The sequence below is a fragment of the Elephantulus edwardii genome, unplaced genomic scaffold (assembly GCF_000299155.1).
Source record: "Elephantulus edwardii isolate Elephantulus edwardi_28Jun2011 unplaced genomic scaffold, EleEdw1.0 scaffold00056, whole genome shotgun sequence".
Taxonomy (NCBI): domain Eukaryota; kingdom Metazoa; phylum Chordata; class Mammalia; order Macroscelidea; family Macroscelididae; genus Elephantulus; species Elephantulus edwardii.
Window position 1 is genome coordinate 5189055 of NW_006399806.1, and position 20875 is coordinate 5209929.

At 39.8% G+C, this 20875-nt stretch overlaps 1 protein-coding gene across 1 annotated transcript in view; it reads left to right on the forward strand.

Moving 5' to 3' along the window:
* PDGFD (platelet derived growth factor D) overlaps positions 1-20875 on the forward strand; it is a 355887-nt gene that overhangs the window by 322418 nt on the left and 12594 nt on the right. The window contains exon 7 of the mRNA XM_006887300.1: positions 13346-13560. Coding sequence (XP_006887362.1) covers positions 13346-13560 — 215 coding nt within the window. The remainder of the gene's footprint in view (positions 1-13345; positions 13561-20875) is intronic.

Here is a 20875-nt window from a genome sequence, read left to right on the forward strand (position 1 = left end):
CTGCCATAATGAAAAATAAGGCTCCTCTATCCAGCACCAATTATCTTCGGTTTTGTTTTAATGGTTAAATGTTAAGACAATTACTGATTCATTTTCATAGATCAAATACTAATCCCAGAATTTCCTACGTGGCATTATTTTATTCTAAAATATAAAATAACTTGACTTCTTTATTTTACAAATTGTTTTTAGGTAAAGAACTGTCATACAGAACTGAAGATTAAAAGAAATAAGATTGTCTTTCCCATCAGAACCTTTGGTTTGATTCTGAAATCTCTTAAGTGATAATACTTTTTTATTTCTTTTTTCTTATTATTTTCTACTATTTCTGGTAAATTACCTTGGCATGTTAATCCGACCAAACAAGTCTCTTTCAAACCTTGTGCAGAATCTGAGAAATATTTTCAATGTATTAAAACATTAGTGTATTTTAGAAACAAACTAAAGTCTCCACAAGTTGAGGGCTTAACAACTTTTTCTCTTTTTCCTGTTTGATACTGCGAATTTGCAAAGCGCCCTTGGCTAACACCAGGGATGAATCAGAAAAGGCAGTTCCCTGATAACATCTCCCCACAGCCACCTCTCTGTCAAGTAAACAAACACAGACACTGGGAACATCAAATCAAAATGGATTTATTTGTCTAATTTTTATTCTTGAAAGAGGATTAGCTTACCTGGGTTTTGTTTTGTTATTTTGAACCATGTCATATGCCCCAAGTAAAAGCTTTTCTTTATCAATATTAAAATATTTTACCATAAATTTAATAAAAATAGAACAAAAGAAAGTAGGAAGTGGAAAGAGAACAGTCTTTGTTTTCAAACAAATTTGTGATAAACTCTAATTCAGATCAGAATAACTAGGGGAACCCAGGAATCCAAGCATCTATTTTACCCTCTTCCTGGGCGATTTAGAGCTTCCAAAATCCTGCTGGAGAGGCAGCATAGGTCATACCAACTCAATGTCAATGAGTTGTTGTTGAATTAAAAAGGTCTAATAACAAGAACTTTGTAAAGTTGCTGTTGTTAGATGCTGTGGAATTAACTACAACTCCCAGCTACTCTAAGACCTGAAACTTAGCCTATCCTCCACCCCCCTCATGGCCCTAATATGCTCCAGTCCATTGTTAGTCACTGGGTCAAACCATCTTTTTGAGGGTCTTCCTCTCTTTCACTGACACTGCACCACTTCCAGCATGAGGACTGGTCCCTCCTGGCAATATACCTAAGCGTTTGAGGTTAGTTTTACAATCTTCATCTCTAAGGAGCAGCCTGGTGGTATTTTCTCCAGGACAGACTTGTTTGTTCTTTTGTCTGTACTCTTCTCCAATACTACAATTCAAAGGCATCAAATCGTCTCCATCTGCTTTATTTGTCCAACGTTCAGAGACATACGGGGCAATTGAAAGTACCCTGGCTTAGGCAGAGTATCTTACACATATACCAAAAACTCAACCATTCACAACAACTCCACATGTCAGTGTAAAACTGTGCTTCGTAGTGTTTTCAGCAGCTAATTATTCAGAATTAAATTATCAGGTCTTTCTTCTTGGGCACTTTGGAGTAGATCTGAATGGTCAGCCTTTCATTTGCACCTCTCTGCTTTCTGAGGACCCTCATAGCTCCTATATTTTTTTCTTCATTGCTCCCAGAGCACTGCACAGATGGCAAGACTTCTGTGAACTTTGGTGCCCTCTTTCCCATGAAGCTCCGAATTAATCCTTGGGCACATGGAGTGCCTTTTGCACAGTGTCCATAGATGACACGCTCAAGGATCTGTAACATCAGCATGCTCACTCATCGAAAGTTTACAGAATAATCACCAAGTACTAAACTTGTTTATGATATTGTTTACCCAGAAACTTTGCCGCACCATTTTGCTTGTGGGATGTTTTCTTTGCTACACTTTTTGTTTGAAACCACTGTTTATGACTAACTCGTATGACTGCTAAGTGTCTTGATTTCCCACTAAGTTTTTCAGCAAGCATTAACAAGCATTAATAAGCAAGCATTGCTGTTGTTTCTGACATATAATGTGGCTTATGCCATTGAGGGCAGGCAGACACATGAACTGTTTGAAGAAATTTAACACAGGGACAAGGACATTATCAGTTGTTTTTCCTTTTATTGTCTTTGTGTTCTCCTAGATGAGGTTGTTCATCTTTCTTGATATCCTGACCTCACTGTCATAATTAAAATTATGTGTCTTGTCTAGATATATATCATTCCAATGCAAATCAATTAGAAAAATCCATTTGGCAGGAGAATGCCATGGGTAACTTTTATTGGAGTCTGAGTCTCCTAATGTGCATTTCCCATAGCAGTTACTCATATTAAAGTGAAAGCTTTATGTTTACAATGTTCCCACCCCTTTTTTCTGGCGGCAGTGGGAACCATTAAAGCATCCTTTGCTTGGTGCCCATGGGACCTCAAGAGAAAGTACACTCTTCCTGGATCACAGGATCAAGCAAGAAATGCTGGTGCTGAGAAAATCTAGCTAAGGGGAAAGTATCAGCAAAAAAGCTGTGCTAAGTCTCACATAGTTAAATGGAATACATGCAAACGTTGCCCTCTGAATTTAGATTAAGGTGGGACCTTCCCTTGTTTAGGGATCCCAAGAGAAGACTTTTTCTGACTTCTGGGTTTAGGTGATTCCATTGTTAACATCATCTCACTGTTTTACTTATTTCAGCAATAAATTAGTATATACGTATTGGGGGCCAGGAACTGGCCAATGTGTCAAATACTCCAAACTCATCCAATCTTAATGCGTTTCTTGGCAGGGAAGTCTGACAGTCCCATTTTACATAGTAAAAATAAAATTTAAAAATCAGAAAGTGTCTTTGGCAGCTAGAAAATAGAGCACTATGACGTAAACTTGCGTGTGTCGCTTTGGGCATGCTGGGGTGGGGAAGTGAGGGTGTTTAGAAACCAGAGGCTCATGGTCTCATATGAGAGAGAAATATTTAAAGATCTCGTGATGCTTAATAATTTCATAACTTGCTTCCTTATTTTTAATTTTATAGATGTGCCTCCTCCATGCCCCTGGGTCATAAGTTCTTGGTATTCAAAAATATGCCTTCATGCCTCATTCATTCACTCCTCAGCACATGTTTATTGAATGATTACTAAATAATTGGTGATTTTAAGCAAGGCACTTCTTGTTTCGATATCTAACCAATGGGAATGGTACTCTCTAAACTAAACATCTATTTGGAAATTCACTGAGAATTAAATTGATGGAAACTTCTCCTACTGTGCCAGCCATACATTAGGGGCAAGGTAAATTTCTGTTCACTCAGGGAACCCTGGTAGCCTCCTTGATAAGGAGTTGCATTGCCAACACAAGGCAGGTGGTTCAGATCCACCAGCTGCTCTGTGGGAGAAAGATGAGCAATCTCTTCCCTTGCAAATTACAGCTTTTGAAAACCCGTTGGAGGATCAGCTATGAGCTTCAGAAGACTTGATGGTATTGTTGTTTGTTTAATAACATTTTAAACCCTAAAATTCAAGAATTACCGATTTGGCCTCAAAAAACACCTAATCACTTTATCTTTCTGTAAACATGTTGTGGATATACCATTAAATTGGAACTGACTCATAGCTCAACCTTCAGAGAGTTTTCAGCAACTATAAGTCACGTAGGAGGAGATTGCCTGTCTTTCTCCCTCAGGACAATAATTTTGGTGCAGCATGGCTCATCCCTGGCACTCGAACTCTGGTTTCTCAATTCTAGCCAGCAACTACCTACTGTCCCATATTGAAATTGTGTCTTGAGCTTAAATATAAGTATTGCAACATATCAGATGACACATGTTTCAGTCTTTGAAAATTAGTTGTAATCTTCCTACCACACTGATGAGAGACAAATTAAATTTGAAGTAGTTTATTTGATATATTCAGGTAGCAGTTACTGAGGACCTGCTTTTAAAAAAAAATAAAATAAAGAGGATTGATTGTTAGAAGTAAAAATAACCAATCTTTTCTAATTTGTACTTTAAGCTTATTCAGAGTCACAAAGACCAGCTATTACAGAAGATCAGTGGTGCTTATCTCTAAAAACCCTTTGACATTGAGGTGATTCCAATTCATAGCACTCCCAGAGGATAGAGTCGAACTGCCCCATAGGATTTCCAAGGTTGTAAATCTTTGTTGAAGCAGACAGCCACGTCTTTCTTCTGGATATATATATCTGGTGGATTAGAACCCCTAACCTCTGGATTGAAAGTTCATCAGTTAACCACTATACCACTGGGGTGCTTTAGTGACACATTATTTCTATTGGTTTTAGTTATTTCTTTTCAAAATCCTGAAATAGCACATATGCTTAGACTGTAAAGATGATGTGTTTCTTTCAGCACTTAAACCAACTGATTTTAGAGGAAATGAACTTAATGATGTGCATTTGGATCTTTTGCCAAGGGCAAAATTCTACTAGAGGATGGATAAAGAGGTGATTCATTTCCTGCTTCCAAGCACCTTACAGTTCAGGGCAAGAGAAGCATCTAAACAAAAGCACAGAGTCCTATAACAGAGAGCAGAGGAAGTATGGTGAGTATATAATAAAGGAAGGAGAGGAGATGTAAGGTCAACATGCCTTTTGCCTTAGGCCACGAAAGATTAAAAAGGTACAGCAGGCAGATTATAGACAAGAGAAAATAGAAGGACAAAAGTATAATGTTATAAAAGAACACAGCCCAAATTCAAGTGCTCACACTTCCTATGATGTCACAGCTAATAAACATATACTAATGTGCTGACTACAGCTCTGGTGCTGCTGCTCCACCATTTATAAAGGACTTCACTCTAAGAAAGGCAAGAGCAAGTTGTTATGCAATGGTCACTGTCCCTCTCTGGTAATATGCAGAAGCTATTTCTGCTTTTCCAAAGGCACATGTTTGGAATCCACCAGATGTTCTGTGGAAGAAAGATGGACATTCTCCCCCCAAGTGATCTTCTGACTATGAAGACACACTGGAGGGTCAGGTCAGCTAGTTATGGGTTAGTTTCAAGTCAATGACAAACAGCAAGAAGAAGCATATTGAGGAATAGCAAGAGAATAACTCTGGTGACATATACAACAGAGTTAAAAATTATGAAAGAACAGTACAAGGAAGGCTGGCCAGTATCTTCAGAGACTGACTGACCTGCAGAAAACGTCTTCCTGTTGAATAAAACAAGCAGTGAAGTAAACTTGCATGGGGAAAACAGTTCAACATTATGGGATTATTTCTTTCACAATACTTTGTGGGATTATGCAATTGAAATTGTCAATTTAGAAAGACTTTAAACATCTTTCCTTAAACTGTCCACCATTCACGTGTGGCTTATCAAGTGTGTGAATTAGGATACTGGCTTTATCTGTCATAGTGCGAGAATCTCTAGGACTCTGCACATTTGTTCTTACAGAAGCATTCATTCACATAAGCCTCTGACTGGATTTTGTGACCGACAACAAACAGCTAGAAGAGGACAAAATGAGATTCAAGGAGAAATGAGGGCAAATTGAAGACCCCATGTTGTCAAACGTTCCCTCTCCACAACACCTGTTGTCTTGAGTTGGAACTGACTCATAGCTGATACCTGACACTATAAGTCACACAGGAGAAGACAGCCCATTTTTCCTCCCTCTGAGCCACAGAGAGAGAGCATGGTGCTCTGTGTGTGGGTGTTGTGGCAGTTTTTGGATGTGAAGGACTACTCTGCCTCCAGGAGCCAGGCAAGCCAGGCTTGGCCTAGGGTTTAAGGCAGCAGGGGGCTTCAAGTCCAAAAGAGAAAGAGGGGAGAGATGATGGCCATGTTCTCCCAGGTTTGCTCTGCCTAGGGCTGCTATGACCTGGTTGCCAGAGAGAGCATGGTGCTGTGTGCGCGGGTGTAATGGCAGTTTTTGGATGTGAAAGAATACTATGCCTCCAGGAGCCAGGCAAGCCAGGCTTGGCCTAGGATTTAAGGCAGCAGGGGGTTTCAAGCCCAAAAGGGCCCTTGGGCCTGTGGCCCTTATGCCAATCTTTCATTGTTTTTTTTCAGACATTCCTCTAGGTCATATAGCCCTGGTGTACAAGTTGCCGTACCGCAGTCACTTGTGGTTGCTGTGAGGCTGAACACTGTGACACTGATGTGTCAAATATGTTAATGGTTGGCAACCCAGTGAGGACAGAGAGTGGGGTGGAGCTCCCTGATTAAAACAAGCTTAGAAGGAGGAGTGACATCCACTTCATAACAGCTTGCCTCCGGAAACCCTATGAACCTGGAGAGAGGATGAAAGGCACCCAAGCATCGAGGACTCTCTTTCATAGGGTCGCTATGAGTCACCTGTGACTCGACGGCACTTAACAACAACAACAACAACGACGAGCCATTGGCAGATTTGAACAGCCAGAGACGTGGTCTTTGGGTTCACAGCATAACTCCCTATAGACTGGCCCACCAGAGCTCTTTTAGTCCTCGTGAAAAGGATGAAAAATAATATATTACTCAATGTCAAAGGGAAAAAAAATAGGTTCTGTAGGCTGGCTTATTTGGGGAGATATAGTGTACTTTCGCATAGGTAAATGTGTTCATAGATACATGCTCAGGTCAAAATGTAATTGGTGAATCTTAAAAATTGTCGACAGCTTATGACATAGCTACTTAGTGGTCCTCAGGTGAGAAGACAATGTTGTTGAGGAAGTGGTTTTTTCTGTGCTTTTTAAGACTAAGGCTTTTAATGACAAAAGGCAAGAAAAAGCCTAGATTCAAAACTTGACTCTACCACTGACTATATGTGTGTTTATGGACAAGTTTTTGTTTTTTTAATTTATCAAAGCTTAGATTTCCTCATACATAAAATGAAAGGTAGTGATGTTATGTAATTCATAGCATTTCTGAAGATTGAAGGCAATTGGATGCATGTGAAACTTTCTATAATCTGTGGCATTTAGTAATACAGAGGACTAAGGTAAAAAGGGCCAGGCCAATGCTCCTTCCTCCCACATGCATATAAACTCTTACCCATAAAAAATTGAACAAGGTCCCTCACTGGCACTGGTAACTATTAAACAGCTAACCTAAAGTTTGGCAGTTCAAAACTGCTCATTAGAAACAAGGAAGAAAATGTCTAGCAATCTATTGCTACTTAGATCACAGCCAAAAAAACCTGTGGGACAGTTGCACTTCTAGATTTTGCAGGTGCCATGAGTCTGACCTTGACAAAGGTGCATCTTTGTCCTCATACTAACATCATTGCTCTTCAGTAATTTGGAGTGGTCCCTGGCAGCCATAATCTTTTCAGTCGTTTGCTATTCTGCTGAGATCTAGACAATGAATAAGTATGACATAAGAATTGATGCCTTTGAAATCTGGTGTTGGAAAAGAGTACCGAACATCCCATGGATGACCAAAAGAACAGATGTGTCTTAGAGAATGTGAAGCCAGAGTGCTTCTTGAAGGCAAAGATGATGAAGCTTCATTTCACATACTTTGTGTCCGTTACTAAGAGAGACTGTTCCTTGAAGAACATCCTCATACTTGGGAAGCTGGAGGAACTACAAATGAGAGAATGATCCTCAGCCAGGTAGATTGATGTGATGACTGCAGCAGTTGGTTTGAATGTGTCAGATACTGTGAAGATGGCACAGGATAGGACTGGGTTCAGATCTGTTGTTCATAAAGTCACTATGAGTTGTACTTCATTGGACGACACCTAACAATAACAGGAATCTGAATCACCTAAAGATTTGCAGATTTGGACTTACTCTGGGGTTTTTTGCATTCACCAATGCACCATTGCTTTACGTCTTCCTGTCCCAGTACTCAAATCTTGGGAACCATAGCACAGTCTGAGGGACTTCTGAGACTGGCTGTGCTTTGATTCTGGGAAGTTCCCCTATTGCATGATCCCAACCAATGCTGAATTGATGTCTAAAGGAAGTCATTTGGAAAAGCATATCTTTCTCCATCTTTTCAGCCTACTGTTAGTATATAGCTCAAAACAGCTTACCTGATGGTGAAGACCCATGAAAAATCAAGGTTTATATTCAGAAGGCCAGCTAAAGAAGATATATAATGTATATACCAGAGTGAGATGAGTTTCTTTTATATCCATGGTAGATACAGGCCAGAAATTGAAATACATATAGAATTGAGAAAAATCAGTTGTCAAGGCCCCCCTAAGAGTGCTGAAGAGCAAGAATATCTGTATAAAAATAAGGGTGTGTGTACCTGATCCAAGCCATGGTATTTTCAGTTGCTTCATGTACATGGGACATGAATAAGGAAGTCTGAAGAAGAAGTGATGCCTTTGAATGGTGCTTCTAGTGAAGGGTATTGACAAAGGGTATTTTGTATTCGCTAAGAATATTTTGCATTGAAAAAAAATCACCCCAAAACCAAAACACATAAACACATCTCACTTATAAGAAGTACAATCAGTTATGTTCATGAGAGGCAAAGGTGGTGAGATTTCATCTCATATATGTTAAACATATTGTCAGGAGCGGTCAGTCCTTGAAAAAAAGAAATCATGCTGGGAAAGGTAAAGGGTCAAGAAAAGAGAAGAAGATCTTCAGCAAGATGGATTGACACGGTGATCGCAACAGTGAATCCGAGCATGACAGAGATCATGAAGTTGGCAAAGGACAGGACAACGTTCCGATCTGTTGTTGACAGGGCTGCTATGAGTCATAGTAACTCGACAGCACCTAGCAACAACAGTAGACCTAGGAATTAAGTTGATAGCATCCTTGCTGCTCTTGTGATAACTTTAGACACTGGAATGCAAAAGGGCAGCCCCTCTACCTGGGTTTGCACAGCAAAGCCTGCCTTCCTCCCAAAAGACTCCACCAACCCCATTTCCAACCCAGGCACCAGGAGCATTAATTGCCACTCAGCTCAGCCGTGTGCCTGGCTCCCTGCTCCGTCAAGCTGCCTAATCAGTCGTCTTTGACTGGAAACTCAATATCCCCTGCAGAGAAGCTGCAATCATGCTTTGAAGTTATTTGCATCCAGTCAGAAGAAGCTTTTAGTTCTAGTTCTAAATTGAGTGCCTTTATGGTTTCAATCCCCAGATAAGTGGGGCAGCTGGATTCTACTGCAGTCACACTGGGCCATAGTTTTTAGTCACATCAGTCAACTGATGCATTAAAAAAAAAGCAAAAAAAACCCAACATTGACAGCAGTGTAAATCTCTTCATGGCTGGTAAGAAGCAGAAGTCACTAGCACTAGTCACTACAACAGTTACATAACATGAGGCGTTTCATTTCAAGGCGCCTATGGCTTATCCTTGTAGACAGTTTAGCTAAATTCTAAAGTGTAGGGATGCTGTCCTTTAGCTGAAATATGTCTGGAAGAAAGAATGTGGCCATTCGCCACATCCCTCCTCCAGCAGGGTGTTTCCAGGGGAGCCTGTTTCAGCATCACAAAGATGGCCCCTCTTCCTCTGCTAATTTACTCTTCAAGCCCTTGTTCTGGTGGTGGCAAAGACTATCAGAGTGAAAATGGGTAGGAAGAGGACTTCAATGATAATTGAAGACTTACTGCTCACCTTATATAGGTATTGTTGCTGTTGTTATATGCTCTCTAGTCAGAACAGACTCAGAGCTGACCCGCTAGCAGCTTTTCAGAGGCCATTAATTGCACAGGAGAAGACTGACCATCTTTCTTCTGAGAAGCAGCTGTCATTCACTTCCTAAACAATATGCCTATGCAAACGCTATGAACTTTGAGAAATGATGGTAGTTACAGAAAGGCTTCAGGCTTTTTGTTCATAGGGTCACTATGAGTTGTGCTCGACTCCATGGCAATCAACAACAACAACCTTTGGGTTAGAAGGCAGCACAATTCCTTACCACTAGCTCAGGTGGCCCAGTGACAAGAAGCAACACTGTAATCCTCAAGGCATGCAGTTCGAGGCCACCAGCTGCTCTGAGAGAGAAGGCTGGGCAATCTCTTCTCGTGTGATTAACTGCCTCTGAAAACCCACCGAAGGGTCAGCTATGCGTCCCAATTCTACCATACACAACAACAGTCCACCAGAGATTCCTTGGTTAAATAGTTGTTATGTACCTCTGAGTTGAACCGACTCATTGCTCTTCCTCTGGTAGGGGGGGTTGTTCAGAAGCAATTAATGTCAAGGGAGGAGGTATTCTTCTTCCGTGGAACAGCTGGTGGACTTGAACCACATGCCTTTGGGACTGCAGTGCAGCATCTTGCTTAGGGGCTGCCAAAGCTCTACCTGAAAAGGGTGCGGCATAGCTAAGTGTGAGAGGCCCCTCAGTACTGGTCCTTCCTTCCCACATATTACAACCCCTCCTGGCAAAGAGCAATTTTTTTTTTATTCCTTGATGTTAGACAAATAGCTCTCCACTTTCACAGGCAGAAGACTTGGCCCTCTGCATCAGCCCTGCCTGCAGCCTCGCATCACCCAGGCCAGCATCAGTATTTATCTCAAGGTGACACTTGTAATGGATGATTGCCCCACTTCTTAATCCATTTATGTAATCCTTCCTGCTTTGCTTGCAGTTATTTTCAGAGCTTTAGCGGCAATAAAATTGTTCCTTTCCCAAGACAGAGTTCATTCAATTTAAATCTAGACTGAATATAGCTAAACTTATGTCATGTCTTTACAAAAGAAGGAGGGGGGAAATAGCAATACATTTTGCACAATGATTATTTCGCATTTGTTCAGCTCATGTGTCCTGGACTCGGCATGTAGCATTTGGAAATAAATCCATGTTCTTGAGAATCAGAGAGTATCATTGCACATAGGAAGGGATACTCACCCATATGTATGGTCTGGACATTTAGCTTCATGCTCAAAGAATATATGATTCAAGGCTATGTGATCATGTTTTTCTTTTATTTGGCTGATAAAGTTGCTTTACTTGGCATCGATGATATTATCTGACTCTCTTAGATCAAATGAACTCCTTGCCCTCAATTTATGTCTATTTATTTGGTGGGGGGACCTCTGGTAACCTAGTTGGTAATGGATTGTGCTACCAACCTAAAGGTACAAGGTTCAAGTTCACTAGCTGCTCTATAGGAGAAAGATGGACAATCTCTTCCATGCAATTTACAGCCTCTGCAAACACACTGGAGGATCAGCTATAAGTTGGTTCTGGCTTGATGGCACATAAAACTTTTTTTTTTTACATTTTTCTCAGATGTATTGAGTCCTTGGCTGTGACCTCTCCTCCTGAAAAGTACCTTTTAACCACCCTGCAAGAAGTCTTTGTCTAAAACTAAGATATCTTTTTGGGACTAGAATCTCCCTATAGTGGCCTAGCGGGTGCACAAGGGAAGTACACAAAGAAGTGGTGGCTGGAACATGTGCAGATAAAATTAATGCTCCTTGAGAAGGACATTATACTCGGAAGAGTGGAGGGACAGTGCAGGAGAGTAAGATTCCGGATGAGATGGATTGATAGTGACTGGGGCAATGGGGGTTGGTGTGTCAGAGTCCGTGAGATTGGCTCAGGACAAGGCAGGCTTCAGAGCTGTTGTGCATAGGATCACTATGAGTCACTGGCGATTTGACAGTACACAACAACAGCTGCATTCTTGTGAAAAGGTATTTATTTATATGCTCACAAATCATAGGATTTGAATTCCAAATGAATGAATGAGTAAATGAATGTTTTTTTCCCCATGTAACTGTTTATGAGATGGGGCCTGCTGGTGCAGGTAAGGGAGCTCTGGTGACCTGGTGGGTAGGGAGTTATTCTACCAACTAAAAGGCACGTGATTTGAATCTACCAGCTGCTTCGAAGGAAGTAGATGGACAATCTCCTCCCATGCCATTTACAGCCTCTGAAATCCTGCTGGGGAGTCAGCTGTGAGTTACAACTCCATGGTAATAAGTCAAGCTGAGCAATACTCAGCAGCAATAAGTGAGTGTAAATGCAATAATTTAAGAATTCAGCTGCCAACTGGAAATTTAGTACTTCAAACTTGCTAAACACTCTGCAGAAGAAAGATACAGCAGTCTACTTCTATAATGATTTATGGCTGTGGAAACCCTATATGACAATTCTACTCCATCTTTTAGGATCACTGCAAGTTACAATACTCACAATGATGGTAGGAGAGGGTCTAAGTATTAACAACTCAGCGTTGAATCTTTAGACTCTTGTTCTTAATTCACAGAAGCCTCATAAACCAAACCCACTTAAGAATTACAAATATAGAGTAATGACCAGAAAAGAGTAATTTCTGGGCGAGCTCTGGTGACCTAGTGGCAAGAAGCTGCACTGCAAACCCAGAGATGCACGGTTCAAATCCACCAGATGCTCTGCTGAAGAGGGAGGAACAATTGCTTCCTGTACCAGTCAGATCCGATTAGACAGTACACACAGAAATAATAATAATAATAAATATTTTTTTAAAAAGATAAATTTCCGGAAGTACATACCTGGTTTTAAATGGAGGATATGGGGAAATAATGAAAATTATCCTGGTAAAGAACAATAACCAGCATCAATTGAGTGTTAGGTATACTAGAGTTAGTTCATTAGCTATTGCCATGAAATGGGTGAAGTGATGTTGTTTACAGTTTGCTGGTTAAAAATCATTCAAAGTAGGAGATAATCTTGCAATTCAAAAGAGGCAGAGTCCTGATGGGAAGCCGACTGTGGCTTTACCGCAGAGCTAGAGCCCTTAACCACTGTACCTCACTGCCTTCTCACACCCAATGCACAGATACACACCTCACTCAACAGCAGAGTGTCACTCTCTTTGACATTTCTTTGAATTAAGAAGCCAGGACAGTTTTTCTTCCTCATGTTTGCTTATACAATTCATTACCAAGTAAATAGATTGTTAACCCCTAATGATTGCCTAATACAATTTAAATTATCTCTTAAAAATGACTTTGAATAATACAAGGAACGTGAATAAGAGTATGAAACACAATGCAAATGAAAGATTGTATAAAACACAATGTACATGAATGAAACACAATGTAAATGAATTATTGTATACAAACCAGTAAAAAAGGAAAGGATAAATTCTTAAAAATTACTTTGAATCAAGGAGCTATTTAGAAACAGAAGAAAATACGAAACTACAATTATTTTAAGTTGGTTATTCTTTTCTCATAGTTTTTTTGGGTTTTTTAGACCTTTGAATCAAGATATAAAGAAATTTGAGCCAAGATACAGGTTCGGATCAAGATACTCCTTTTCTTTTCTTCTTTTTGTCCTCCCCTGCTAGACAAATGGAATCAAATGAGAAAAAAACAAAAATGAAAACACACACAACAGATTTTCCAGTTTACTTGATTGAGGTAGTGACTGAGATTCGAAGGTCTAACTGAATCCCTCGGTTATTATTGTCCTCACAGAATCTGATCACCTTTGTGTTTGCTTGCAGCTAACCTGGACGGGCTCGTGGAGGACACCAAGCGGTACAGTTGCACTCCCAGGAACTACTCAGTCAACCTAAGAGAGGAGCTGAAGGTAGCCAATGTGGTCTTCTTTCCACGTTGTCTCCTCGTGAAGCGCTGTGGAGGCAACTGTGGCTGTGGAACTATCCACTGGAGAAAGTGCACTTGCAAATCAGGGAAAACCGTCAAAAAGTTTCACGAGGTATGTCATATGTTATCCTTTTGTAACTGTATCAGTGATGCAAGTCTAGGATGCAGGGCTTCTTCCAGATGGTGGTTCGGGTTGTTCATTGCACAAGGGCCCCACAGCTAGTAGAAGATCACTGGGAGCCCAGTTTCTACCTCTGCTGGGTTTACCAAGATTCATGCCTTAAATTCATGTTAAAAAGGAATTCCTCTTTATAAGTCTTACAATATGTCATGGGAGTCAATAATAGCCTGGCTAGAATATATAACCAAATGTATGATACAGCCATTTCTAACAGCAGCTCTCTTTCAGGTCCCTGAGGCTGTAATTTTTTTTTCTCTACTAGTTTATTTACAAAACTCGAATACAAATTCAAAGAAATTCTTTCCATTTCCCTCACCCCTCCCATCCATCAAATTGTACAACCCAATAATTAATTTACACACACACACACACGCACGCACGCACGCACACACACATCCACATCCCTCTGCTTCCAGCCTTTCCCACCCCTCCTGGATCCTTACACTCAATCTACAATAACAGTTTTATACAATATTTATCCATGTGGGACTGTGTTAATTCATGCAGCATAACGGTCTCCAGTCCCTTCCAAGTTAGGTAATAATTTACAAAGTTATTGTTCCTGTGTGCTGCATAGTATTCCATAATGTGACTGTACCATAATTTCTCAATCCATTCATTTGTGGTTGGACATTTGGGCTGTTTCCATGTTCTTGTGATGGTGAATAATCCTGCTATGAATATTGACGTACAAATCTCAGTTTGTGCCTCAATTCTAATGTTCTCAGGGTATATTCCAAGTAGTGGAATAGCTGGGTTATATGGAATTACTATGGAAAGAATTTTCACAGAGGAAGATATTTGAATGGTAAATAGACACATGAAGAAATGCTCCAAATCACTGGCAATAAGAGAGATGCAAATCAAAACCACAAGGAGATACCATCTCACTCCAGTAAGAGTAGCAAAGTTTAACAGGGTAGCAAGTAATAGATATTGGAGAGGATGTGGTGAGAAAGGAACTCTTATACATTGTTGTTGGGAATGTAAAATGGTGCAACCATTCTAGAAGGTAGTTTGGCGATTCCTCAAAAAGCTGAACATAGGAATTCCATATGAACCAGCTATTCCACTTCTTAGAGGCTATAATCTTGATGACATTTTCATTTTAAGTCATTTTAATGAACTGAAACTTGCTACTTTTCTCCTTCAGAGTGGCTTTTGGGGAATAGATGAAAAGTTCCAACCACTGAAGATGCTCAGCCTTTTGGATAGCAAAACAGAATAGTAGGATTGTGCTATCACAAAACTATACTAGGGGGAAACAGCATTGCCATATAGTGGATGACTACATTTAGTTATTCTGTACAGTGTAATAAAACTGTTTCATGCGCGTTTCCAAGGCTGTAATTTTTAAGGGAGTCCTGATGGCCTAGGGACAAGAAGTTGTACTGCAATCCCAAGGCATGATGTTCAAATCCACTAGCTACTCCACAAGATAAAGATAGGCAGTCACCTCCTATGAAATTATCAGCTTCTCAAAACCTGCTGGAGGGTCAGCTATGGGTTGGTTTCAACTTGATGAGGCATAACAGTAATCTTTAAGGAAGCAGACTACCTAGCATATTCCCAGTGAATTTCTGCTGACTTTTTAGTTAGCGAGTGAGTATTTAACCACTGCAACTCTATGCTTCTTGCACCAGTACTAATGCTCCTTCCTTTTTCTTAAGAAAAATTATTATTGTTGTGTTATATGCTATCGAGTCAGAAGTGACTCATAGCTAACCCTCTGGTGAGTTTTCAGAGGCAGTAAAGTACACTGGAGGAGGTTCCCTGTCTTTTTCCCTTGGAGCAGCTGGTGAACTCAAACCATGTGCCTTTACATTGACGGCTCAACCCCAGGAGGCCATACTAGAGTTTTATTTAACATTAATAAAGAATATACAATATAATACGGAAAGCCTGAGGCTGACATCAACTCTATTACTTGTTGCTTATGAAAGAATACATTTGTCACTGACGATTAGAGGCTCAGTTTTCCCATCCGAAAAATGGGACCAAGAAATTATATTTTCAAAAACCCCAAACAAACCCAGCACCCCCCTCAATACTTGTCCTGAGAATTAAGCAAAAGAATGCATATGAAATGGCAAAACATGATACAGAAATATATTTTTAAAATATAAACTAAGATAAGAAATAAACAGGAACACGTCCTTCAGTGCCTTTCTGTCAGTTTTCAAAAACCAAAACAAAAAAAAAGGAAAATATTGTTGTTGATTGATGTTTATTTGCCTCCCACTTGTAGTGATCTGTACACAGTGGGGCTGGATCCTTGTGATCCATGGTTCTCACTGGTTGCTTTTTTGAAGTAGATCACCAGGTATTTTTCATTGTGAAGTACCTTTTAATTGCTTGTTGTGAAAACAGCAGCGTTAAGCAAACACCAGAAGGACTTCCCTTCCCTGACAGCTGTGAAAACCTCTGGAAAGGTTACTGTCTTCTTCACTTAGTTCTCATCTTCTCTCTCTACACAATGGAGGTTCTCTATAAAATTCTGTTCACAAATAATGTTCAGAAAGGAAAGCCTTTGATCTTTTAGTGAACCTGCTGAAATTTAAACCACAGCAGTATCATAGCAACATATAAGCCACCACATATCATAAACTAACAGAGGGATTGTGGAAGGAATAGACGTTGTTAGGTAGTATCAAGTCATCTCTGTTTCATAGTAAACACTGGAGGCAATGTAAAACTCTGCCTCAGCCAATGCCAGGTTGACAATCTTGGCTATGCTTCAGGTCATTGATGCAGTCACTGTGTCACTTCTCTTTGGGAGACATCCTCTCCTTCACTGGCCCTTTACTTTTCTAATGATGATGTCCTTTTCCAGGGACTGACCCTACCTGGCAACATGTCAAAAGTATGTGAAATAAGTCTCATCAGCCTTGCCTCTAAGGAGCACTCTGATTACACTTATTGTAGAACATATGTGTTTGTTCTGTTGGCCATCCATGAGATATTCAATGTTCTTAAGCAATACTGCAATTCAAAGGCACAGGTCTTTGGTCTTCCTTTATTATTATCCACTTTTCACAAGCATTTGAAAATATGGTTTGGGTCATTCTGATTAGAGTTCTCAAAATGACATCCTTGCCCTTAGCACTTATAAAGAGGTCTCTCTCTCTCTTTTTTTTTTTTTATAAAGAGGTCTCTTGAAACAAATTTCCCCAGTGTTCCTAAATGAAACTCCAGGTTTCTAAAAGTAGATTTTCTTTTTAGCTTAGAAACAAAATAATAAGAAGTTGGAAATAGATTCTGGCCTAAATTAAAACAGGTACGTCACAACTGATATTTTCAACTTGAGAAATAGAGGAAGTTGTAGGCCACAATAGCTGTGTTTATCTTAGCATGGGAAAACATACTATTTTAGACCTACATAGGACATATATTTGGGGCTTAGAAATTTTTACTCCACCCTACAGTTTGTTTGATTTGTTGTTGGATGAAAGTTTACAAAGCATATTGATTTTTTCCATTCAAACATTCATGAACATTTTATTTTATAATATTAATTATATTACCTCTCTTTCCACTCATATAATTAAACATTTTTTAATTTATTTTTACTCTCCACTTTCTCATTTCAATTTTTATATGGGAAAAAAACTATTGTCCCATATCCAAAGAATGTAATAATCTATGCTCACTATATTTTATTTCTGTATGACCTATTATGACCTATAGGAACCGTCCATGAAATATTGCCCATGGCTTCTAAAAATCAGATTTTTTTTAAATGTCTAAACATACACTAGGATTAAATGCAGAACACAATAACCAGATTGCTGTTAAAATGACCTCAGAATCTCTAGGAAGACTTAAGAACTGTGCTTAGTAATAACCAAGAAGTACTGTTTACATCTAGGGCTTTGCTGAATTTTCAGAATGCTTTCTTTCAGCTTGACTTGATAATTCTTTTAACTGCTTGTTGTGAAAACAGCAGCATTACATAAACACCAGAAGGACTTTCCTAGTTGGCAGTTAACTGTGAAGAACTCCGGAATGGTTTTTTGTCTTCACTTATTTTCCATCTCCTCTCTCTACACAATGGAGGTTATCTATAAAATTCTGTTCACAATCAATGTTCAGAAGGAAAAGCCCTTGCTCTCTTCCCTGTCACAACATGGGCAGTTCTAAAATGTTAGCATCTTTTGAAGCTGTTCTTTAAAACACGTGTCATAATTGTTTTACTTCTAGCACTCTGTAGAGCTTTATTAAAAACCCTTCTGCCAAGTGCCAAAGGGACAAAACAACATGAATCACCCCATCCGTAACGTAGTCCCTGGAACAAACACTCCTGTCATATTTCCCCTGCATGCCTAAGATACCTTTGGAATGTGCCACAGCTATCACTCATCAAGTGCCCTGTAGAAAACAGCAGAAATCTTGTTCCATTTGCAGAAATAAGGTTTCTTGAGCTCACAGTGTTTAGGGAAAGATCTTAATCCTTTATTCCATTAGTTCTATACCTATATTTTTATCTCAGATGAATAAGAAACTTGTTTCCCTGGCTCCTGGTTGTAACTGATGAGATGTGAAATGAGTTTCTAGGAGAGATGAGTACCCGTAAGGGAGTGACTGGAACTTGTCACACTAATCAGGCCTGTGTGATTCCCTGCAAATGTATCAGTGCTCAGCATTTAAGGAGTAGAAGCCCGGAAATTACAGATCCCTTCATGAAACTGAGATCCCTGCTCTTTCCACAGGCTACTTCTGCCGGCATAGAGCAGTTCCAGCATTCTTCACTGTGCAGCAAATTGTTCCCATCTTCCTAATTCCTGTCCCCAAAAGTTTCTAGGCACCGTCAAAGTTGTTGGAGCTTTTTCTGTTTCACTGCTTCCTAATAATTATTCTGTAACTCTTAGAATAGATAGACACTTTTAATAGTGATTTTTAAAAAGGCACATTTTCAAAGAATATATATTGTGTTGACAACTAGAATATACTTATATTTCAATCCCCTTCTTCCTTTGATAATGGAGGCTGAAGGAATGCAATATTCTCTAGGGATGAGATGATGTTTTAAATGTGTTTATACTGTCTTTCATCATTTGACCTCTTGGATATGTCTAAAAGCAGAAAGAGAAAGATTGAAGCTAGTTTTCTCCGTACCTCCTCCAATGATGGAGAAATTGCAAAGTGCTTGGTTTTACCAGGACACTGAATAACTACCAGCACTGTCACCGACTTTGTGCAGTGACGAGAGTGTTCCGTGCCTACTCTATCGAGGATGGTGACCATCAGTCTCATGTGGCTATTCCATTCTTGATATGAGTCATGCAAATGAGGAACTGAGTTTTTAAGTCTATTTCATTGTAGAATTAATTGTTTTGTAAATAGACACACATAGCTAATGACTACTGTACTGGACAATGGGGTTAGACTCTTTTAGGATCTTGGACCTTTCCTGTCTTCAGGAAAACTGAAATGTCAAGAAGGCTCAGAACTGACATTAGAGAGTTCTTTCTATTTTAATAGAGAAGTTTATATTCAAAACTTAATCCCTAAAAAATTAATCCCTATAGTTTAAGATCTTGGAGATAAAAAGATCGTAAAATATTGGGCTTCAATTTCAGACAAAATAACCAGTCTTTTCTTGTTTTTTCATATTTACACAGCTGCCATTGAAACTAGCTTTGCTGAATTAGCAACTTGAGACAGAAACACACACACACACACACACACACACACACACACACACACACACACACAACCCCAAACCACCGAGTAATTTTCAAGGAGTTTCTACATTGGCAAAATTCATTGAGTTTTTAGGCCAATTATTATAATGGACCATTCAAAAGTCCCGTAGGTATTGGAAATATTATTTCTAGGATTTGGAAACTGCATTTCTAGGGTGTGAAGAGAAACTCGCTTCTTCTTTGCCATCTTTGAGAGGTGCTCTGAGTCAGTTCTCTTCCAGCCCTTCCTGTTTTCTCCTACTTAGAGATAGGGCCATGGAGCAGAAGCAGCATGCGGGTAGAAAACAGTAGATGTGAGTCTTTGGTTCTCCTGCTCCTGCAGAGGCAGCCAAGGACCTGCCACCTGAAAACCATTTAGGACTTAGAGTTCCACATCTAATCAAGCCCACAATTGTTGTTGTTGTTGTTGTTAGGTGCCATTGAGTTGAGTACAACTCATAATGACACTATGATAAAAAGACCTGAACCCTGTTCTATCCGGTGCCACTCTCACACTTCCTGACACATTGCAGCAGTTACCATGTCAATCCACCTGGTTGAGGGTCTTCCTCTTCTTTGCCGACCCTCCATCCTTCCCAGCATCATGTTCCTCTTCAGGGAATAGCCCCTTCTCGCAACATGGCCAAAGTATGGGAGGTGAAGCCTCATCATTCTTGCCTCCAAAGATCCCTCTGGCTGCATCCTCTCCAAAACATGTATATTTGTTCTCTTGGCCATCCATGGGCTGTTCAGTGCTTTTCTCCAACAACATAGCTCGAAAGTGTCAATTCTTTTTCTGTCGTCCTTATTCATTGTCCTGCTCTCAGATTCGTAGCAAGTAAGCAGAAAGACTATGGCCTAAATCAGACACTCATTAGTCCTCAAACTGGCATCACTACTCCTCAATAATTAGGAGAGGTCCCTAACTGCAGATTTTCCCAGTGCAATGTGTCTCCTTATTTCCTGACTGCTGGTACCAAGAGTGTTAATTGTGGATCCAACTAAAATGAAGCTGTTGACAGTTTCAATCTTCTCTCCACCCATCATGATGCTGCCTGTAGGTTCAGTATAAGAATCTTTGTTTTCTTGACATTGAGATGCAATTCTTACTGAAGGTTGTATTCCTTGATATTCTGCAACAAGTGCTTCAAGTACTCCTCACTTTCAGCAAGCAAGGCTGTGTTATCTGTATAATGCAGGTTATTGGTGAGTCTCCCTCCAATCCTGATGCCACATTCCTCTTCATAGAGTCCAACTTCTCAGATAATTTTCTCAGCATACATATTGAATAGGTATGGAGAGATAATACAACCCTGATGCACTCACTTCTCAGTTTCAAACCATGCATTGTTCCATTCTGTTCGCCCAACAGCCTCCTGGTCCAGGTATAGGTTCCACATGAGCCCACAATACCCTGCAATTTTTACTTTCTAGGCAATTTTGAAATTATACAGTATTCTTAAACTCTCACAGTCTATCTTTTCTACCAAAACCCTTTATCTTAATGAAATTATATAAATATTAAAAACAGACTAGTGCTTGAAGCAATACATAAACATGAA